The sequence below is a fragment of the Mirounga leonina genome, unplaced genomic scaffold (assembly GCF_011800145.1).
Source record: "Mirounga leonina isolate KUSES-001 unplaced genomic scaffold, KU_Mleo_1.0 Mir_94, whole genome shotgun sequence".
In the NCBI taxonomy this organism is placed as follows: Eukaryota; Metazoa; Chordata; class Mammalia; order Carnivora; family Phocidae; genus Mirounga; species Mirounga leonina.
Genome location: NW_023270855.1, coordinates 38580456 through 38602960, shown reverse-complemented (window position 1 = coordinate 38602960; position 22505 = coordinate 38580456). Strand labels below are relative to the sequence as shown.

At 59.5% G+C, this 22505-nt stretch overlaps 1 protein-coding gene across 5 annotated transcripts in view; it reads left to right on the top strand.

Moving 5' to 3' along the window:
- Positions 1–22251, top strand: part of NISCH (nischarin) — a 33217-nt gene extending 10966 nt beyond the window's left edge. For 2 of the 5 annotated variants that reach the window (XM_034998060.1, XM_034998062.1), the window contains 18 exons: positions 1015–1063; positions 1981–2144; positions 2507–2602; positions 3752–3847; positions 5265–5417; positions 6091–6159; positions 6681–6866; positions 7040–7168; positions 8286–8399; positions 8683–8794; positions 12961–13085; positions 14263–14312; positions 15366–16766; positions 18423–18849; positions 19275–19431; positions 19891–20019; positions 20495–20656; positions 21022–22251. In XM_034998060.1, coding sequence (XP_034853951.1) covers positions 1015–1063; positions 1981–2144; positions 2507–2602; positions 3752–3847; positions 5265–5417; positions 6091–6159; positions 6681–6866; positions 7040–7168; positions 8286–8399; positions 8683–8794; positions 12961–13085; positions 14263–14312; positions 15366–16766; positions 18423–18849; positions 19275–19431; positions 19891–20019; positions 20495–20656; positions 21022–21632 — 4230 coding nt within the window. In that variant the 3' untranslated portion in view covers positions 21633–22251. Of the gene's footprint in view, positions 1–1014; positions 1064–1980; positions 2145–2506; positions 2603–3751; positions 3848–5264; positions 5418–6090; positions 6160–6680; positions 6867–7039; positions 7169–8285; positions 8400–8682; positions 8795–9350; positions 11921–12960; positions 13086–14262; positions 14313–15365; positions 16767–18422; positions 18850–19274; positions 19432–19890; positions 20020–20494; positions 20657–21021 lie in introns of those variants that run through there. The other 3 variants (XM_034998061.1, XM_034998063.1, XM_034998064.1) reach the window with 3 other exon arrangements.
- Positions 22252–22505: the final 254 nt, after the last annotated feature.

The following is a 22505-nucleotide window of genomic DNA, read 5'->3' as shown; positions in this document are numbered from 1 at the left end:
GAATCGCACGTCCTCGTGGCCGGGATGTTCCCATGAGTCATGAAGGCAACCGCGTGGTCTCCGTCCAAGCCTGTTTACCAAAAGTCCCGTTGGCTGCCATCTGTCAGTTCGTTAAAATTCTTACCTGCCCGATGTTGGGCTGGGGGCCGTGGGGTCCTGCCATCCCCAGGATCACACACGAAAGTGCCGAGGCAATGGCTTATGTACAGAGATAGACTTCCAGGCCAAGTCGCTTTGCTGCTTCCTGGCCATGTAACACTGGAGAGTACAGCAACTCTCCACCTCAGTTTGCTCATCTGTGAAACGGGGTTCAGGATGCCATCTTCGTCACATGGGGCGTTGGGGCCGTGGAGTGAGCCAGGCGCTCAGGCATTGCCCACCATGGTGTAGATCCCAGCACGCCAGCTCTGAATATGACTGACGGCTTAGTCTTTCAAGCCTCCTGAAAGGAAGTCCTTTCCTGCCTCTTTCTTAGGACCCTGGGGCCATGGGGACTGTTGCAAGGCTTGAAGGATGAGCACAGGCAGAGAGCCAGCACTCACTTTCTTAAGGCACCTTTGGAACATGAACGAAAGTAGAAACGGTCACTCTCAGAAGAAACAGGACTTCCTCTCAGCCACGCCCTCTCCCGGGATCCTCTGGGGCCAGTTTTGGGGGCTGCTGGCTTCCCAGCTGACTGCCAGGATCGCCAGGCTTGGCCAGCCTCCCAGGCCTCGTGCCACAGCCAGGGCCTGTGCGTGCTGAGTCACCGCGATAGTCCGTTCCTGTTCTTCCTTTGAAGCGACATTCCAGATGTCCACAGGACTGGAGATACTCCGTTTCCCCTCCTGGGCAATTTGATTTATAGTTTACTCTCTCCCCTGTCGTACGTTACAAGCTCTGTTTGTTTTATTAGCTTTCTAGAGAGTTGACATTGCAGCAACAGAGAGAGTAGATGGCCGGGAATGTGAGTCTGAGGGCCTGGGGGCAGGGGAACTCTAACTGCGGGTTGATTTCGGGTTGATTTCTCTGCAGGAGATAAACGGCATCACTGCGGCACTAGCTGAGGAACTCTTTGAAAAAGGTATGTGGCCGGGAGTCCCCAAAACAGTGGCCACTCGCCCAGACTTGTCAGGCAGCCGGGATCCAGGGTGGCACGGAACTCCTGCCAACGAGTGCTCCCCAGGGCCCACCTCCCCAGGGTTGCTCAAATCCCTGGGCCTGGTCCACAGCCGAGCCTGCCTGTCTACCTGCCCACTGGCCCTACAGGCAGCCAGGTCTAAGAAGCTGTGGTCTTTTACCTTAGGACTCTTGAGTCCCCGTGTCAGGGGCTAACCCCAGGCTCAGGATCTAGTCCAAAGCCCTGTGGTGGAGTTCTGGAAGGTGGGTGGCCTGCTGCCATCTTGCACCTGCTTTGTCCTTACCTGAGAGAGTTGAGACGTCAAACAGAGGCGAGTCCGGGGTCATGACCCTGCCAAAGAGCCTCGTAACAGGAGCTAATGTGTAGTGAGTGCTCCTGCCGTTCAGCCTCGTGTCGGGCATCTCCCCGCCTTCCTTCCAGGCGGTGCCGATGAGGTCACTGAGGACAAGAGGGTGCCTGGCCGGGAGGAGCAGAGTGAGGACTGTTGGGAACCCCGCCTGCTCGCAGGTCCTGCGCTGGGCTGGCTCCTTAGACCCCACCTAACCTCGGGCTGTGTGCAGGTTGTAGCGTGGATCTGCTGCCCCGACATGCCTCACGCCGGCTTGGTCCCAGCTCAGTGCCGCAGATTTTGACTCGGCCTCGCCTCAGGGAGGCTCCCCAGTCGCACATTCTCAGGGCCCTTCCCTCCTTTGTAATCGTGTGTCCTGGGTCTGCCCTGTGCCCAGCGTGAGCTCAGGACCATGGCTTCGTCCTGAGGGTGCTTGCCTCATGCTTGCTAGCTGTTGGCCAGGGGGGCAGACGCCCTGGCTGCACAGTGGGGCTGGGGCCGGGCGCTCACCCTGGGGGCACGGCTGTTGCAGGAGAACAGCTCCTGGGGGCTGGCGAGGTCTTTGCCATCGGGCCCCTGCAGCTGTACGCGGTCACTGAGCAGCTGCACCACGGAAAGCCCACGTGTGCCAGTGGGGACGCCAAGACTGACCTCGGGCACATCCTGGACTTCACCTGTCGCCTTAAGTACTTGAAGGTAAAGCTGTGGCAGCTTGGAGAGCCTCTCGGTTGTGGGCATGGAGCCCAGGTGGGGCCGAAGAGCTCACTGGCTGGCAGTGTGTGTGAAGGTGGCTGAATGGGCCCTGGGACCTGGACGGCCACCTTCGGTGTTCTTGGCACTGCACTTCTGGCAGTGAGCACCAGGGGGCAGTCGTGACCTGGGGTCCCCTTGCTTTAAACTGTGGCTTTAGCTTGCTTTGTTGACCACGCAAGTGGTCAGTGGAGGTACGTGCCTCCTGCGCCTCACGTAGCCCGGCAGAGCCGCGACACCCCGCCACGAATGTGGCCGGGGAGCACTTGCAGCAGGGTCCCTGATTCAAGCCCTGTGTCTGGCCACAGGTTTCTGGCACAGAAGGACCATTTGGAACCAGCAACATTCAAGAGCAACTCCTGCCTTTTGATCTGTCAATATTCAAGGCTCTTCACCAGGTGGAGGTAAGACCCAGGACCCCTGGAGTGTAGGCGGGGCTGAGCCCACGCCGGTGTGGTCTTGCTTCTGATTACTGTGGCTAGAGAGTGTGTCTGGGCTTACCCGTCAGGCCTTGTTGCTTCTGTGTTTGTCGGTATGTGACAGACCCCTGCTAGGCAAGTCGGGCCCATCTGAAGGTCTGGAGAGAGAGGGCCCTCTACTGCTCTTGGCTGGTCTGCATGTCTGCTCTGGGCACAGGCAGCGTGTGGACAGGGTGGAGCTCCAGCACTTGGCTCTTTCTCCTCATGGCTCAAGTTGAAGTGCTGGGAAGGCGTCCTGAGGGTCAGGCAGAGCCAGTTCCAAATCTGTGCCTCCCAGGGCACACCCACAGAGGGCGTTGAGGGTTCTCTGCCCTCCGGTGTGCCCACACCTAGTAGGAAATATTTTGTGTTACTCACTACCAAATTCCTGGGTTCATGATGTCAGTTTTGTTAACATTTTTTAAATGCAAGGGGCCTCAGTAACGGATAATTTTTAAAAATGCTTTAAAGCATCTATTTCTGGAGCATGCCTTCTGTGTTCAGCCCTGTGTCCTGATGGACGCTTCTCGATGGAAGCTTCCCAACAGCCCTATGAAATGGGTATTTTTATTCAGAAGACTGAGGGTTCGGGAGGTAAGGAAGTTTGGCCAGGACCACACAGTCAGTGAGGGAAAGCTGGGATCTGAATTCAGCCAAGTCTAACTCCAGAGCGTCTGCTACCCATAGGACTATTCTGCCTGCACCATTCTGGGCTAGTCCCAGAGACCTTGAGGACCACATCCCTTGATGGGAACCTATGGTGTGTGCCTTCACCAGAGCTGGCTGAGGAAGGACCGGGGAGTTAGAGGAGTGCCTGACTCAGCCTCTGCTCGCAGGGTGAGGCCCCACAGTTGGAACCTGTAGGTGGGTAGTGTTCATGGGCGTGCTTGGGCGTGTAGCCCTCCCTCCTCGCTGCAGGACAACCAAGGCCAGCGAAGCAGGGCTGGGTGAGCAAGAGGGCCCATCGTACTCACTGTGTACCCAAGGCCCTTTGCTCTCAAGTTGTGCTTTCCAGAGCTCGCTTTTCCTGTCCACCTGCCAAGCCCTAGTCAGCCCTTACAGCCTTTTCTGAGATGCAGCTGTTTTTTGTTCCAGATAAGTCACTGTGGTGCCAGGCACATCCGGGGACTCGTCGCGTCAAAGCCCACCCTAGCCACAATAAGCGTCCGCTTCTCCGCAACCTCTATGAAGGTGAGCTCCACCCGTTTCCTGCCGGGGCATGAGGGGCAGGGTCCTGCGCTGACATGTCGCGCTCCTCCGTGCTGAGGGCCGGTGTGAGCGTCCCAGCTGTTGCTGGACACTGGAGGTTGGACCTGCCCGCTGGGCAGCCAGCCATACACTCATGCGGATCCTCCCACCGCTTGACAGTCCCTGGGACGCTGTGGTCTGTGTCTTCGTCAGAAATCCACACTGTTAAACGAGAGAGTTGAAGGAACCGGGTCTCCCTACCCCCACCCCCCAAAAATGTCACTGGTTTTGCTAATTGCTAAGTAGTGGCAAGGGACAGAATGTTCGTTAGATTGATATCAATGTTCCTCTAAGCTTAAGAAGCCCTGGTTTCGTACTGTTTGTGTCTTGCCCTGAGAGGCCTTGAGGTAGACAGGCCAGGTTGTGGAAATGCTGCTCGCTCTCGTTTGTGTGTGAGCAACAGAAATACTCAAATTGAGAAAGTAAGGGGTTTCTTTTCTGTTTACCTTTCTATGGATTACATCTTATCAATGTTAAAATCTTTCTGCGGGTATAGAGCAAACATAGTGGCTACTTCTTTTTTTTTTTTTTAAAGATTTTATTTATTTATTTGAGAGAGAGAGAATGAGAGACAGCATGAGAGGGAGGAGGGTCAGAGGGAGAAGCAGACTCCCTGCTGAGCAGGGAGCCCGATGCGGGACTCGATCCCGGGACTCCAGGATCATGACCTGAGCCGAAGGCAGTCACCCAACCAACTGAGCCACCCAGGCGCCCCATAGTGGCTACTTCTGTGACTTCCAGGGTCTGATCCAGATTTGGGTTTGGTGAAATCTTGAGGCCGCTGGCTGAGACGGGCTTGTGTAAAGAGCTGGGGTGTTGGGCAACCCGGCTTCTCTCCAAGGCGCTCCCTGCGGCCTCGCTGAAAGGGCCCAAGTGGATCCATCGAGGGAGGAGAGGTCTTCTGGGCATCAACTGCCAAAACAGGGAGGCCTGCCTTCCTGCCCTCTGATAGTGCCCCTGTGTCCCTGCTGCTCCCCTGTGACGTAATGGGCAATAATCGCCTACTGTCCTCAGTGGGGACCATTTCCTCACTGGGAAAGCACCGGTCCCTGGAAACACCATGAATTCTGATCTTCAGCTCCTGAGGTTTAAGCCAGAAAAGGCAGCACCACAGAGCAAAAGGCTCTTCTGGGTTTGAAAAGCATTTGCTAAGGAGGCAGGGTCAGAACACATTCCAAGTGGCTGTTAGGTTGCTAAGCTTTTCAAGTATTTCACAATCAGGGAAAGCCATATGAACTGAAGCCCATTTTAATGCAAGTTCACTTCCACATGCTAAATGTGCTGAAGCCCTTCCTGAAATTTTGCAATGATTGTGTTGCGTGAGGGCCAACTGTGGTGCTCAACAGATGTTCTTACACAGGAAGTCCTTGTTCCCGAAGCCTCGGAATTTGATGAGTGGGAGCCAGAAGGCACAGCCCTGGAAGGCCCTGTGACTGCTGTCATCCCCACGTGGCAGGCACTGACCACTCTAGACCTGAGCCACAACAGCATCTCCGAGATTGACGAGTCTGTGGTACGTTCTCAGCTGCAGGTGCCGGGGGGTTTCTCTGGCCTGATCACACCCTGAGGTTGAGTATTCAACTTGGCCTTTTCAGAAGGACCATGGAAAATCTCTACCCAGTGCTCTGTGCATTGCTTCAAGTTTTTAAGTTAATTTCTAAGTGGGATTACTTAAAATAGGTGAGGTGGTGGTTAGAGCCCACTGAAGCATATTGATCGCATGCACATTTGATAGAGAAACATAGTAAGTGCGGACATTTACTCCCAGGGAGTGGAGTGGAAAATCATTCCATAGATGCCAGACACACCCCCATAAGAGTGACATGCAGATAGTACCTGGGCAAGAGGAGAGCGATTCCTGTATTTGCACTCTTTGGTGGGGTTGGGTAGGGCTGAAGAAGAGGGATGAAATTTCTTCCCCGTCTGGGACCTTGCCACTGTCCTTTTCACAAGCCAGGGCTTCTTTAGGAACAGTGGCCTGTGTTCAGCACTGGGGGCCCCGTGTGCCCCTGGGACAGGCTGCTGGGTGGGCACGGGAGGTGTCCCAGCAGCGGCCCCACAGAGCTGTCCGGCTGGGGCGTCCGTGGTCAGGAAGAAGCATCTCACGGTGTCTGTCCACCAGGTACAGGGGCCACCGAGGGTCCTGCGTCCTAGGGTAACCTCACGTATCTCTCTTCTTTCTCAAGAAACTGATCCCAAAGATTGAGTTCCTGGACCTGAGTCACAATGGAGTGCTGGTCGTGGACAACCTGCAGGTAATTCATGTCCTTAAAGACCACCTTCTGTGGGCTTCTCGAGGTCCTGTTCTCCTGAGAGTTCAGGAGGCTGACGCTGCCCTGGGAGCTTGGCCATCCCCTGGGGTTTTCTCTCTGAGGCCCCCAAAAGATGTCTGGGTGCACGGGAGGTTTGTAAAGGCGGGGTCTGCTGGTGTCCCCTTAGGGTCTCAGTGACGCACTGGGCGATTGTTGCTCTAGTTTCAAAGAGTGGGGAAAAGACGCGGAAGTATAAGTTGAGTGTGATGAAGACGGTACACCTCCAGCACGATGACAGACAGCCTGATTTTCACAGCTGGCCCCTCCCCTGTGGGCCGAGATGCCTCTGCAGGGGGTGCCACGGGGCATGGCACGTGCTGGGGAGCAGGGCTGGCCCTTGCCAATAGCTGTCCGGGGCAGGTGGGCGTTGGAGGGTGGGAGGCCCGCCGCCGCGTGTTCGTGACAGCCCACCTGCTCGGGAGCCTGGCCGAACCGGTTGTGCCCTGTTCCCGATGCCCCTGCAGCACCTCTGCAGCCTCGTGCACCTGGACCTGTCCTACAACAAGCTCTCCTCCTTGGAAGGGGTGCACACCAAACTGGGCAACATCAAGACCCTCAGCCTGGCGGGCAACCTCCTGGAGAGTCTGAGCGGCCTGCACAAGCTCTACTCCCTGGTCAACCTGGACCTCCGCGACAATAGGATCGAGCAGGTGAGCCTCGGCCCGGAAGGCTCCCGGGGCCCTGGGGTGGCTGTGCCTTGGAGTTTCTCACCCTGAAGAAGAACGGTAGAGCTGTCTCGCGTTGAAAAGAGGCCCTCCGACGTGTTGGCCTGTTGCCGAAGCATTCGGAGAAGGGATGAGGGAAGGGAACTCGTTTCTTGCAGATGGAGGAGGTCAGGAGCATCGGCAGCCTCCCGTGTCTGGAGCACGTGGCCCTGCTGAACAACCCCCTGAGCATCATCCCTGACTACCGAACCAAGGTGCTGGCTCAGTTCGGAGAGAGGGCCTCCGAGGTAAGCTGCTGGGCGGCTCTGCTCTGTCAGAGAGACGGCCTGGATGGAGTCTGGCTCTTCCCAGGCTGCTCCGGAGGTGATGTCCACTGTCCTCTGCCTCCCTGCTTCAGAAGGACGGTTCCGGGAAGTCTGCTGCCTCCCCAGGGGGAGGTTGCCCTGCCCCTTCTGTGGGGGCGCCGGTGGCCCTGGTTCCTGCTGGCTTCTGTCCTGTCGCCTCTGTCAGAGCTTTGGACCAGGAGGGCTCCCCACCAGCCAGCAGGCACAGACCCAGGGTGGAGGGACTATCTTGAGCCTGTTAAAGCCACACTGTGTTTTGTAGACGGCAGACCTTAAAGGGTTTGCCCACCTTTGCCGTGCGCTCCAGCCAGTTATCTGCTGCCTGCCGTGCGCGATCTGGCCACCTGCTGCCATGCCAGCCACACAGACCCTCAGCCGGCTTCACCCGTCCTTTCACTCTCGAGCAGGCCTCTCCCCCTTCTCCCCAGATCCCAGGCCAGAAGATACCTGGGCATCTTGTCTGCTTCCTTCCCCCCGCCACCCTCCTCATCTCTTTTCATAGCCCAGCGCCCCTTTCTTCACACCATCACCAAGACCGTGTTCACAAGATGTCCTCGCCCCCTGCCCCCCACCCCCACCCCCGGCTGCATGCCGTGGCAGCAGCTCTTCCACGGGCCCTTAGGACTGTCCTCCGTCGACCACACTACCAGCCCTCACTGCTTGCTAGTCACAGTCCCCTCCTGATTTGCAGATGGGGGTCCCCACCTGTCTGCTATTCCTATTCCCCGTGTCTTTGCTCTCCCAGGTCCCCAGCCCAGAGGCCCTCCCCTCATTCCCACTGATTGGAGTTTTGCCATAATTGGGGGCTTGTTTCAGGTCACCACCTTCCCCCACCCCAGCCACCTGAGAGGCCGTCACAGTGCCTCTTGTACCCCCTGTGCACAGCGGGGCTCCCAGAAATGGCCCGGGCAGTGTGGGAGCTCCTGGGTCACTTCCATGGGGGGTGAAGAGCTCACCTGCCAGGGGGCAGAGCCTTCCTTGGCCTCCTGTGTCCTCGCGGGGCCCCTTCCACTCTGCTCCGTCAACCCCTGTGCTGATGGCCACTCCCTGAACTCTGTAGGTCTGTCTGGACAACACGGCAACCACAGAGAAGGAGCTGGACACCGTGGAAGTGCTAAAAGCAATTCAGAAAGCCAAGGAGGTCAAGTCAAAGCTGAACAACTCGGAGAAGAAGGTGGGTCTTTGTGTGGGAGGTGACAGGAGTGATGCTGAAGAGCCAGACCGGGCCGTGGAGCACTCAGGGCCCCTGTGTCCTGGCCGCACCCCTCCATGTCCTGGCTGCTTGACCTTGGGCAAGCGTCCTCCCCTCTGTTCTCCCCTACTCGAGGCGGGCGGTGGCGTCACCTGCCACACGGGGTTGTGTGGACCAGGTGGGACCGCCTTCACCATCACCACGCTTGTGAGAGCTGGGAGCTCCTTCCTCCTCCCCCGGAGCTGACTTGAGCACTCCTCCTCAGATCATTGAGGATTCCCGGCTCTCAGCTGCCCCTTGCGTCCGACCCAGTGGCTCCCCTCCCAGCGTGGCTCCCACCGCCGCCTCCCTGCCCCAGCCCATCCTCTCCAACCAAGGTAATTGTGTATGTGTCTTGCCAGCTAGCAGAGTGGCACGTCCTGCCTGGGCGCCCGGCTGGGCTCGGGGGGAGGTGCCGGCAGGGTTCAGACACAGGGAGGGCATGGTGCTGTCTATAGGCGGCACCTCTTGGGGTAGCGGTGGGGGGGGGGTGCCGGCTTGGTTTCAGCTCTGTGGTTTGCTTAGCAGGGGTCCCCAGTTGGCCTCAATCCCACATCCGGTTCCCATAGGAGCCCAAGGGTTTCTGGGGGGGGGCCCGAGGCTGCCCTTTGAACAGGCTCGGGGCCGCTGCTCCCCCGCAGGCAGCATGGGCAGATTGGCTCCTTGCTAACGGGACGCCAGGCCCGGTGACTTTCCTGAATCGGGCACCCCGACCCCTGTGTAGGAAGCTTTCTTTTATCATTGCCTCATCTCTGTGGCTCTTGCGGTGTGATCCAGCCCCAAACACTGTGTGTGTGGGGCCGAGATGGGCTGTCCGTGGACCCGTGGAAGACCAGTTCCCTTCACCGGCCCACTGTCTTAGCGTTTTCAAAGGGCTTTCACCTCTGAACCCAGGCATCCTCGGAGATGAGTGAGTGAAGCAGGTCCCATGAGAGTGTCTGCTGGCCCGGCCCCCACGGAAGAGGGGAGGGTGTGCCATCCCGAGTGGAGCCAAGGCTCGGGACACACAGGAAAGAACGCCGCCCACCCGCCCGGGCTCCTGGAGACGCAGAACTTGGTGTGAGGTCTTGGGAGAACAGTTTGACCCTATGTTTCAAGAGCCAGAAAAACGTTCCCACCCCTTGACCTGGTAATCCCGCCGGTGGGGATTTTATCTGAGTGGGATAAGTTGATGGGGAACTGCAGCGTTATTCACGCTAACAAAACATGGCGTGTGACAGGCGTCAGAGGGCGCGAGGGGGGCCGGGCTGTGGTACGAACTCTGCTGCCACCCCGCGGGGGGCCGGGGGGAGAAAGGAGACGCGCGCAGGTTGAACCGCGACGCCTGTGGCAGGCGGCTCACCAGGGTCACGACCCTGAGGTAGGAGAGAGAATTCACGAGAACGGAACGGTGGTGTTGGTAAGGGCCAGAGTACTTGTCCGTCTGCTTTTGTAACACTCTTGACTGAGAAATTCGGGGGGGGGGGGGGGGTTTGTTGGGTTTTTTTTTTCCATGAAAGGGGGAGGGGGTTTGTATCCCCGCAAAGAAGCTTCCCTGCCGCCGGGCCAAAGCCCTCTTGGGGGCCACCGGTGCTGCCCCCTCACAGCACCCGCCAGCCTGCGGAGAAGCCGTGGGACTAGGCCTCTGGGGGACGGGGAGATGCGGCTGGTCCTCGAGGCCGGGCACCTGCCGGTTCTCAGCCAGCGTTTGTCGAATCGATGAACGAGTGAGTGTGTGCGTGAACGGGCAAGCGGAGAACCAGCCAGGAAAGCGCAGCCCGTGGGGGCGGGACATGAGATGTGCGCCCCCAGAGCTGCAGCTGCAGGCAGCCCCTGGGTGGGCAGGAAGGCGTCTGCCCCGCGCCCAGGGACGTGTCACAGACTGGCTCACTGTAGTCTGTACACACAACCCCCCCCCCCCGCCTCTTTCCCGGCTACCAGCCATTTAGACCTTGTCTCCAGATTTGCACCTCTTATGAATAAAACTGTAGTGGATGTCTTTGTGTGCACATCTCTTTCCTTTCTGTGAGAAACAACAGAATTCGGGCCCCATCTAGGCACTCTGATGCCTCTCGTCTCATCTGAGTGACCCTTCCTGACCACTTGTTTGTGCAGTCCATGGGCCAGGAAGGAAGCCGAAAGACTGTGCCCGTCCACACTTCCTCAGTTCCAAACAGGGCGTGGGTGGATAGCTGCAAGAAAACGTTGCTTTTTCTCACTAAGGCGGAGGAGTCTGCAGAGGGTTGTGCTCAGCCCTGTGCTACCCATCCAGGGTCTTGCCTGGATGGGCCAGGGTTTCTCCCAAAGGGAGCAGCTCTGCTCCCAGCCTCCTCCCCCCTGTAGACGTAAACATGCTTGTGAATAAACTGGGCGCTATCCCGTTAACACCAGGCCTCTGGTTGTCTCAGGAGCTTTTAGCCAGCTTGTTGGAGCTATGGACATGGAGGATGGTGGCCAGTAGGGGCTGACGGGCGAAATGCCCGAGTTGCTTCTTCAGCCGGGTCCATAGAGAAGTGGCTAGGAGCAGGCACCCGGGAGGGAGGCAGCTCAGTTTGCATCCCAGCTTCCCTGGCCGTGTGCCTTCAAGCAACGTGCAGCCTCTCTGAAGCTCTGTTTTCTCAACTGTGAAGTGGACATACCCTGCTTCATCGATTCTAAGATGCACCTGTTTCCACCGTGACTTCTCTGAAACTGAGATGCGTCTTTCAGTCATGGCGTCGCATAGTCGCTGTCAGCCAGCTGGTACTCGTGATGGAGTCGTGCGAACGCCTTCCGTGGACACCCGCTAAGACCAAGATGGCGCCCCATCCACGCATCTTAGATTTGATGAACTGTGGTAAATAATGAGAGGAGTGCATGAGCTAATACTGGGGAAGCGCTTAACGCTGCTCCTGGCTCGTCAGGAATGGTCAGTAAGGGCTTCCCTTCCTTGCGTCCTTATTGGGCGATTCCAGATGACCAGGACAGTGCCCCTAAGGAACCTGGAGCCTCTTGGGGAGGTGAGCTGCTGTGCCCGAGGGCAGGATGGCGTGGGGGCGTTTGTAGAAGGGAGAGGCATGTCTAGAGCAGAGAGGGCTTTGCAGTGGAGGTAGTGTGTGAGGTGAACCTCGAAGAGAGAATCTGCGTGTGAGGGAGGAGAGGGGGGTGGACTCCAGGCGAGGGCCGCGCCTTGTGCATGGCTGCGCGCTTGCCGCCCTCCTGCCTGCGCATAGTGCCTGCTGCTTCGCTCGGGGCGTGGGGCTGGGGCTCTGGGCTTGGGCTTGGGCTCTGGGCTCGGACTCTGGGCTCAGCTAGTCTGTGGGCAGAGCACCGGGGCTGCATGAGTTGTCCTGTCCCTCGGGGGCAGCTGAGCTGCACAAGGGCCCGGGATCTCTGGAGCTCAGTCATTTCACTGAACCATGGTGCCTGGTGGCAAAGCCAGGCAAGCCCTGGGCTCCTTCAGACCTCTGAAACTGGGGGTCGGTGTTCAGTGTTCTCCCAGCTAGCTACATTTAGGAAAAGGTTTTTAAAAAGTCTTTACCCTCCATCACTGTGGAAAATGGAGTGAAGTAACAGGCCCAGGCAAGCTGTATTCATCGCACAGCCTCAGCAGGGTTTAAGAACGCCGGGTGTTTCTGGGGTGCATGAGTCAGTGCGCTGTCCGTGGAGGGTCAGCGGGGAGTGTCCTGTGGAAAACAGGCCGTGGGTGCTGAGCGCAGTTCGTCCTTGCCAGCCCCGGAGGAAAACAGCCTGCGAGGAGGCCCGGCCTTGTGCGTGAGGGGTCCTGAGCCCTCGCATGTCTGTGAAGCTCGCAGAGATGTGTTAGTGGGGTGGGGGGCCAAGTTCAGTCATTCTCCTAGAAAGAGGTTCCAGGAGTGAACACGTTGAAGGCTCTTGATGGACATACTGCCACACTGCTCTCCAGCAGGCAGGCCAGCTCGTGCCCACTGCCCGCCTCTGCCCAGTTAGGCCAAGGCCAGAACAGGCTGTCAGACCTTTGCCAAAGCGAGGCAAAACTGAGGTCATGTTTCGACTCGCCCTTCTGCGGTTCCTTGTGGGGGTGCGCCTTGCTTTCTGTGTTCTTTCCAACGGCCATTCCTTTGCGGGATGGCTGCTCATGCCTGCGGTCTCCTAACAGGGTTTCCAGCCCGCCCCCGCTTCCATCCTTGTTATCTGGAAGAGCCTTTTATAGATCAAAGACACACATCTTTGTCAAGTATCGAAAGTACTTTTTTTCTCATTTCATTTTTATCTTCGGTTTCTTTTCTTACAGAAGTTTGGTGATTACGTAGTCACACACATGTCAATTTCTTCTTTGGATTTAGGCTTAGAAAGTCTGTCCCTGCCCTGAAGTTAGATAAGCAGTCATTTGTTCTTTTTTCGAGGTTAAGATTTCCGTTTTTAATGTTTTCTTCTGTGATCCATGTGGCTGGGTTAGGGGGTCTGATGAGGCCGCTAGTCCTGCCGGAAGCCTGAGGGCCCAGCCCTGTTTGTTGAATGGCTACTCTCCCTGCCCACCCTGCCCGCCCGCCCCTGGTCTCTCCAGGTATCATGTTCGTGCAGGAGGAGGCCCTGGCCAGCAGCCTCTCATCCACGGACAGTCTGACACCCGAGGACCGGCCCATTGCCCGGGGATGCTCTGATTCCTTAGAGTCCATCCCTTCTGGACAGGTAATGCCCCCCCTCCTGTTTCTGGGGATTGCTTATCTCTGTGGACCAACTGTCCTGCGGGGGGCTGTCCGGAAGTAGGATTTGCCTCGGCTGGAAGGTGGAGGTGGCCTGGCTGGAGTTGGGGCAGGTGCTGCCGCTGCCTGGTGCGCTCTGCTTTGTGTTCCTTGTCTGTCTGTCTGTCTGTGTTTGTATGTATCTGTTTCTCGTCTCTGTCTCTCTCTCTCGGGGCTAATAGGAACAGGCAGTTCTCTCACCAGGCCCTTAGGGGCAAATCCAGATGGCCCTTAGCCACCGCCCCCCTTCCCCACCATGAGTGGACTCTCCTGGGAAAGGCAGTTCAGAAAGCCCTAGGTGGGGATGGTTTGGGTCCCACACCCATCAGGAAGACTTTCTCCACTGTTGCCTGGCATGCTGGGCTCTTCTTCCCGCTCCTGCATTTTACCCTAGTAGTCTGGGACACACTCTGATTCCAGCACCTCCTCTGTGGCTGCTGCTGAGGGTTCTGGAACTTCTCCCTCTGTCCTGGGAAGAGAGGAGGAAGGCAAGTGTGATGTGGGGATTCTGCTTGGTTCCTGGGCCTCCATCCAGCCCTGTGTTCAGTAGTCCAGGGTGACGGCCCTGTGACCCTGGGCAGTTTGCGGAGTCCTTGCTCTGTCCCAGCACTCCTTGGCACTCCTCCCTCCACTCTCCCCAGGGGCACACAGTAGGGGGTTCCCGGGCCCTAGGTCCTCCGCACTGCCCAGAGACCACTGGGAGGGCCTTGCCAGGTGCTGCGTAGCCTCTGCTCATTGAGATCTCTGCGGGCCAGTTGCCGCATTGTTAGACTGTCCACTTGGACCCTCTGGGGTGGCATGAGGAGCACTCGGATGCCAGACCTAGGGGCACGTGCTGAGCTGCAGAGTGGCAGGAGGCTCCGCCCCAGGGCCTGGGGGCATGGGCTGGGGCCAGACAGAGGCCACAATCTCAGCCCTGTAGTGCACTGCCATGTACCTGGCTGAGTCTCTCTCGGCCTTTCTGGGCCCCAGTATCCGCCCCCGAGAGAAGCGTGGGGATGGTGAGGAGCTTCCTGCAGGGTGGTGAGCTGGGGCAGGGTGCCTGGCTCAGGGTCCGGCACCCAGTAGGTGCCAGGAAATGGCTGCAGCAAGTAGGGGGCTCACTGCGTGTCCTTCTTCGTCAGGCACCTTCTGATGATTTACGGGACATACCCGGAGCTGTTGGCGGTGTGAGGTAAGGAAGAGGTTAAGAAGGCATCCTAGGCGTTCTGCACATGCCCAGCTGTGGACTAGTGGGAACCAGTTGGATTTTGTTAACAGTCTGTTCGTAGAAGTTCTTCAGAGCTATTTCTTCCTTTAAATAAATAAACAGCAACGAGGTGGGCTCTGGTCTGTTTCCAAATCCTAATCGCTGGAGTTTGTTTGACACGTTATCCCATACTAGGGGTCAGCAGATCAAGGCCGATTTGGTCCACAGCCTATTTTGTACAGCCTGTGAGCTGAGAATGATTGTTATATTCTTAAAGCACTGCTAAAAAAAGATTATGTGGATGGGCTCTTCCAAAACCTGAGGTATTCAGCCCCTGAGCCTTCATAGAAGTTCTGTATATGCTTTTTCACGGAGGCCGCAGTAGCCAAGAGGAGACAGCCATTTTTTTTTTTTAAGATTTTATTTGAGAGAGAGCACAAGCCGGGGCCGGGGGTGGAGGCAGAGGGAGAAGCAGATTCTCTGCTGAGCAGGGAGCCCGATGTGGGGCTTGATCCCAGGACCTGAGATCATGACCTGAGCCGAAGGCAGACGCTTAACGACGGAGCCACCCAGGTGCCCCAAGAGGAGCTAGCATTCAAATGTGAAAGTCCTAAGACCCACCTAGCTTACTCCCTGACTTCCATCCCAGAGGCCACTGGGTGCCCCTGAAGGGAACCATTGTCAACAAGTGACTTCATGCCCTTGAGCTCTCGTTTTCTTTGGGGCTCACAGCCAGCCTCTGAGTGACTGAGAGGTCTTTCTGTTGCTTTTGTTGGGGGAGCCCGTGTGGTGTGGGTAGGACAGGGCTAAGCGCCTGTGGTCTGAGCCCTGGGACCGTAGACTCTCACTGAGCTGGCAGTCCCAGCCTTCCAGCACCCCGGCTCCCGACTGGGGCACTTTCATGGACACGGGCTCAGCTGTTTCAAAGGCTTGGGAGACCCTTGAGCTGGTCCGTCAAGGCCAGGGTGCAGGCTTTGCATGTGAGCGGTAGGGCTGGCCCAGCGCAGCGTGCTGTTGACCTGTCCTCTCCCTCCGCAGCCCGGAGCATGCGGAGCCAGAGGTTCAGGTGGTGCCCGGGTCTGGCCAGATCATCTTCCTGCCCTTCACCTGTATCGGCTACACAGCCACCAACCAGGACTTCATCCAGCGCCTGAGCACACTCATCCGGCAGGCCATCGAGCGGCAGCTGCCCGCCTGGATCGAGGCTGCCAACCAGCGGGAGGAGGGCCAGGGCGAGCAGGGCGAGGATGACGATGACGACGAGGAGGACGCCGCTGAGAACCGCTACTTCGAAATGGGGCCCCCAGATGCGGAGGAAGAGGAGGAGGGTGGCCAGGGGGAGGAAGAGGAGGAGGAGGAGGAGGAGGAGGACGGCGAGGAGGAGCGCCTGGCCCTGGAGTGGGCCCTGGGCGCAGACGAGGACTTCCTGCTGGAGCACATCCGCATCCTCAAGGTGCTGTGGTGCTTCCTGATCCACGTGCAGGGCAGCATCCGCCAGTTCGCCGCCTGCCTCGTGCTCACCGACTTCGGTGTCGCCGTCTTCGAGATCCCACACCAGGAGTCGCGGGGCAGCGGCCAGCACATCCTGTCATCCCTGCGCTTCGTCTTCTGCTTCCCCCACGGCGACCTCACCGAGTTCGGCTTCCTCATGCCGGAGCTGTGCCTGGTGCTCAAGGTGCGGCACAGCGAGAACACGCTCTTCATCATCTCGGACGCCGCCAACCTGCATGAGTTCCACGCCGACCTGCGCTCCTGCTTCGCCCCGCAGCACATGGCCATGCTGTGTAGCCCCGTGCTCTACGGCAGCCACACCAGCCTGCAGGAGTTCCTCCGCCAGCTGCTCACCTTCTACAAGGTGGCGGGCGGCTGCCAGGAGCGCAGCCAGGGCTGCTTCCCCGTCTACCTGGTCTACAGCGACAAGCGCATGGTGCAGACCGCCGCTGGGGACTACTCGGGCAACATCGAGTGGGCCAGCTGCACGCTCTGCTCGGCTGTGCGCCGCTCCTGCTGCGCGCCCTCCGAGGCCGTCAAGTCGGCTGCAATCCCCTACTGGCTACTGCTCACGCCCCAGCACCTCAACGTCATCAAGGCCGACTTCAACCCCATGCCCAACCGCGGCACCCACAACTGTCGCAACCGCAACAGCTTCAAGCTCAGCCGCGTGCCGCTGTCCACGGTGCTGCTGGACCCCACGCGCAGCTGCACCCAGCCGCGGGGTGCCTTCGCCGACGGCCACGTGCTGGAGCTGCTCGTGGGCTACCGCTTTGTCACTGCCATCTTTGTGCTGCCCCATGAGAAGTTCCACTTCCTGCGCATCTACAACCAGCTACGGGCCTCGCTGCAGGACCTGAAGACCGTGGTCATTGCCAAGACCCCCGCAACCGGGGCCCGGTCCCAGAGCCCCCTTGTGGAAGGCCAAGCTGCTGAGGACAGGGCCAGGTGAGACCAAGCACAGGCTCTTGGGGTGGGGGAGTGGGGGCGGGCGCCGAGTCTGAGACCATTCACTCCAAATGAGATCTGTGAGTGTCCGTATGTGTGAGTGGGCCCAGGGTGGGCCTGGGTCCTCTATCCCTCCTCGGCTGCTGACCAGCCTCAGCATTGCCCTTGGCTCCCTCTGACACCCCGTGCCAAGCCTTACTCTGCTGTCTACCCCTTTTCAGGAAGAACAGGGTCGCTGAGGGGCTCTCTCTTTGCATGTAATTCTGTGAGTTTTTCCAGAGGAACTTGTTGGCTGAGAGCAGCAGAGTCTGAGGTCTGAGTTTGAGAGCCGGGCGGTTCCCTCGCTTAGAGTGCCTTTCCTTCTTGCATCAGGGGAGACGGGGAAGTCGTGGCAGTCTTGTCCTGTTCTTCCTCCCTCTGTTCCTGCGTCCTCTGTCTGTCTTCCCCCTGGCACCCTGCCTGGGCTTCCGTCAGGACCATCTGGAGCTGAGGCTAGAGGGAGGCCTGTGGGCTGCCGTGGTCCTACCCTCAGCTCACCTGCACCCAAGACTCCAGAGGGGCCTCGTGCCCTGGAGGGTGCCTGTCTTCTGCCACTGGCCCCTGGCTTCACACATGCTGGGGCTTCCCCAACGTGGGCAAGAAAGCCCTTCATCTGTTGGTCTTCCTGTCCTCTTGAGATACAGCCTCATTTTCTTTTCTGTCCTTGTGGACGGTAGTAACGCTGTCCTTACCCCAACATCTCATACCTTCTGCCTCTAATCCCAGCCCCCCAACTGAGGTTTCCAAGGGGCTCCCAGCCTCTCCCTAGATGAATCGGGTACCCTTCTTGGGCCCAGTTTAAGTCCCATGGCCTCCCCCCACCGCTGAGGCCTCGAGCGGTGACACCTTGTCTCCCATTTCCATGCTGTCCCCAAGTGTGGCTGGAACCTGCCCCCAATGGGGACTGCATGCAGAAAACAGCTGCTCTGCTCTATCCCAGCAGACACATCTCTGCCGCAGGATGAGGGGGCACAGCCCAGGGATTTCTTTCGACAGCTGGACTATCCCAACAGAAAGGATGTCCAAAAGACCCCTCAGCCTGGGCCCCAGGCATGTAGGCCGGTAGTAGGGTCCTCCCCACCTCGGGGGTCAGCTCCTAACCTGAGCTTTCAGGGTTGTGAGCATTGTTTGGTCTTGTGCTTGGAACAGACCTATGAAAACCCAGTGTGGCCACGTGGATGTTGGCGGGGTGGGGTGACAGCCTGGGCTGCCTGAGGAGGACCCAAAGGCAAGCTGAGGGGCCATTTGGTTTTGGTTGTCACCTCTGGTTGCACTCAGGTCCCGGGCTTGGGCACCTTGGTTGGCGCTCTGGAGTGGCATTTCTGATGCTTCTACAACCTTCTGAAAATGAATTGTTAGTCCATGGGCCGCACATCTGGCCGTCCCTGCCTGGGGTAGCAGACTGCCTGTCTTTCCCCCGACCACCCATCTCCCTTCTAAGAGCAAGGGCCTGGTACTTTCCCTTTGTTCTGCTTCCTGTGGGGAACCTAGAGATGACATCCCCGGGTGACCTCAGTCAGACATGGTGCTCGTTCCATCACACTCTGAGGTTGTGTGTGATAGGACTCTCCACTCGGGGTCCCGGTGCTAATACAGTGTCTCTCGGGGGATTGGGAGGTGCAGCAGTGACCAGCGGCCCCAGGAAGCCCCAGCAGAGGCTCCAGCTCCAGCCCCAGCCCCAGCCCCAACGGAGGCACCAGCCTTGGACCTGGCCCCGGTGGAGGGCCCAGCTCCGGCCCTGGAAGAGGCCTTGGGCCCAGTGGAGGCCTCGCTTCCATCTTCAGCCCCAGCAGAGGCCTCGGCCCCAGAGCAGTCCCCAGCAGAGAGCCCGGCCCCAGCCTCTGTGGAGGCCCCGGCCCCGGCCCCGGCCGAGCCGCAGGTGCAGGCGGAGGCCCCTGCTCAGTACCCAAGCGAGCACCTGATCCGCTCCACGTCGGAGGAGAATCAGCTCCCCTCACACCTGCCCGCCTGCCCGTCCCTCCGTCACATCGCCAGCCTGCGGGGGAGCACCATCATCGAGCTCTTCCACGGCAGTATCGCCGAGGTAGAGGCCCGGAGCGGGCCTGCTGGCTGGCCCTCGCGTGCAGAAAGCTGGAGTCGGCGGGGGGGCGGGTCCTGGGCTGCCCCACCCCGGTCCATTGTCTCTGCCACCACCTCTCCCTGTGGCCACTCCTCACCTTGGGCCCCAGACACACCCCGCCCCACACACATCTCCCACCCTTCCATTTTTCTCTGCTTCCAAGTTTATAAATGCATGGACCGGATGTGATGAGGGTCCTGTGTCTCCTCATCCAGGACTGCGGGCCTGTCACTGGGACGTGCAGGTCACCAGGGCCGTGGGGCTGACCAGCAGGGAGAGGGGGGTGCCCTGCCCAGAGCTCTGTTGTCAGGCAGGCACGGCCTGGAAGAGAGTTTTGTGCCCCCCGCCCTGCTCTGCTTCGGGCCCAGACCCAGCCCTTCTGTGTCCAGGTGGAAAACGAGGAGTTGAGGCACCTCATGTGGTCCTCAGTGGTGTTCTACCAGACCCCGGGGCTGGAGGTGACCGCCTGCGTGCTGCTCTCCACCAAGGCCGTGTACTTCGTGCTGCATGACGGCCTGCGCCGTTACTTCTCCGAGCCCCTGCAGGGTAGGTGCCAGGGCCTGGCACCCGGGAGTTCAGAGCACGTGCCCGAGGAGACAGGCCGCGGGGCCTGAGGCAGCAGGGATTTGGCCATGCTGGGCCAAGCCTGCCTTGTCTCAGGAAGGGGCCTTGACAACCATATTCTCTCCTGGAGGTACCATGAGAGACCTAAGGCCAGCACATAAGGCAGGGCCTGGCCAGGGCCCGGGCGCTGGCGGGGGGCGAGGAGGGGCTTGGGCAGCCTCTGTCCTGTGGGACCCCAGTGGGATCCTTTGCCAGTGGCCCGTTGTAGGGCTCCTGGTGCCTCCGCTGAAGCCAGGCAAGGCTCAGAGCCTGGAATGCGTGGCCCGTGAGGCTTTCCGCCCGTAGAGGCAGGGGCGGCTCCTTGCCTGCTGGCCCCAGCTGCGCACCCGGGACCCCCGTGCTTGCCCGGCACCACACTTGGTGCCTGTCTCTCCGTCGCAGATTTCTGGCATCAGAAGAACACAGACTACAACAACAGTCCCTTCCACATCTCCCAGTGCTTTGTTTTAAAGCTCAGCGACTTGCAGGCAGTCAACGTTGGGCTTTTCGACCAGTATTTCCGGTTGACGGGTGAGTGACCGCCGTGCTTTGTCCTATTTTGGGTGAAGGCCAGTGTCACCAGTGGGCTTCCACCTTCCATATGTGGGTGCGTTATCGCAGCCTGAGTTATCTCTGCTCACAAGCCCGTTCACCGGAGCGGGAGGAAGCAGCTTCAGGAACTGCTGAGCGTGCAGAATCCCCCAGGGCTCAAGTGCGAGGCGGGACCGAGGCGGCCGAGTGCCCGGCGGGCAGGGAGAGTGGGCCCAGGGCTCACGGGCAGGATGTTTCTGACTCACACTTCCTGAAGAGAGAAAGCTAAGCTTTTTCCCTAATGCCTCTGCATCCCTTTCCAGAAAAATGTCACAGCCCTTCTGGCCCGAGAAATAGCTATCTCCCCAGGCCCCATGATGCTTTCCCACGTGGGTCTTCCTCCGGTCTCCGGGGGGGGCAGGGATGAGGTGGGGGAGAGGCGGCCCGCAGCCGTGACCAGCCCCTTCTCCCGCAGGCTCCTCCCCGATGCAGGTGGTTACCTGCTTGACACGGGACAGCTACCTGACACACTGCTTCCTACAGCACCTCATGGGCGTGCTCTCCTCACTAGAGCGCACACCCTCCCCCGAGCCTGTCGACAAGGACTTCTACTCCGAGTTTGGGAACAAGACTGCAGGTACCCCCCACGCCCGGCTCGGGCTGCAGCAGGCCCCAGGGCACCTCTCTCTGCCCAGGACCCCCTCTGCCTCGCTCACTTTCTCTCCTTCCCGCTTAGCCAGCGAGGCTTTTCCGTGGGCTTTTCCACGGCAGAGCCTCCATCCCAGCAAACTCTCAGCCACCCGGCAGTTGGCGTCTTGAGTGCCTGCTGTGCGCTGAGCTGCTGGACTGTGGGTCTCTGCCCGAGCGTGGGGGCCTGGAGTCACTCCCCTGCTTCTGCCAGGCCCTGGTCCCGCCATCATGGGTGGCTTGGGTTCACGGGGGCTCTGGGCCCCAGCGCCGGCCAGGCCAGGCTACGACCCCGGGGGGCGCCCCTCTCTGCAGGGAAGCTGGAAAACTACGAGCTGATCCACTCAAGCCGCGTCAAGTTCACCTACCCCAGTGAGGAGGAGATCGGGGACCTGACGTTCACTGTGGCCCAGAAGATGGCCGACCCAGAGAAGGCGCCGTCCCTCAGCATCCTGCTGTATGTGCAGGCCTTCCAGGTGGGCACACCGCCCCCCGGGCGCTGCAGGGGCATGCTGCGCCCCAAGACGCTCCTGCTCACCAGCGCTGAGATCTTCCTCCTGGACGAGGACTTCGTCCACTACCCACTGCCCGAATTCGCCAAAGAGCCACCGCAGAGAGACCGGTACCGGCTGGACGACGGCCGCCGCGTGCGGGACCTGGACCGCGTGCTCATGGGCTACCAGACCTACCCGCAGGCCCTAACCCTCGTGTTTGACGACGTGCAGGGCCACGACCTCATGGGCAACGTCACCCTGGACCACTTCGGGGAGGTGCCAGGTGGTCCCACCAGAGCCGGCCAGGGCCGTGAGGTCCAGTGGCAGGTGTTCGTGCCCAGCGCCGAGAGCCGCGAGAAGCTCATCTCGCTGTTGGCCCGCCAGTGGGAGGCCCTGTGCGGCCGGGAGCTGCCCGTCGAGCTCACCGGCTAGCCTGGATCACGGCCGGCTCTTGCCACCTGCCATGTCCGGCCTGGCGTCCACTCAGGGCGGGAAGCAGGCTTTCTTTGTTCTTTTCAAAGTGTTTCTCCCCCCTTTTGGGTCCCCTCGTTGGACCGTCCTTGCAGAGAATGTGCATTCAGTGACTTCAGTGACTTCTTTCCAGAGCTGGGAGTGAAAGCGCCGGCCCCCTCCGGGACCTCCCTGTGCCATCCGCCTCCCGTTGGCTCTGTTGCCTCCCCCTGGGGCGGTGTGGCCGGCGCGCCAGTGTCGTGTTTTCTGTTGTGGGGCTGTTATTGCCAAGTGGCGCCGTGGGTCAGCTTTACTCTTCTGTGTCCTTCCCCGAAATGTCTCGTTCAGCCTTGTTGTCATTGTGGGAGTTCGCTGCTAATTGTGAAGCTGGTAGCGTAGTGCACATCAAAAGCTCCCGCCCCGTGCAGTTTTCCAAAGTGGAGGCCTCTCCTGGCCCAGTCAAGTGGGAGAGCCCCATGGGGACAGGAGTCTCCCGGCCTTGGGGCTGAAAGGGGTGGTGGCAGGGGACCTAGAGCTGCCAGCACTGAGTGTGATTCCTGTCGCCTGTTTTCTCTATTCCAATAAAGCAGAGTTTGACACAGTCTGGGTCTTTTATTTCAAGGGCCACTGGGGTCTCGGCAGGGCACCGGCCCAGGGCAAGGTTGGCATGAGGGAGAGGGTCCCCTAGGGAAGCAGGAAGGTGAGCTCCTGGGGGCAGCGGGGGAAAGGAAGGAGAGAGAAGGGCATGGAGGGCAAGGGAGCGGCTCTGCTCGGGTGGTGCTGGTGGGCCGGCCCCCGAGTGCTGGCACAGGGTGGGTGGGAGGGGGCCCTCGGATAGGGCTGGGCAGGGCTGGG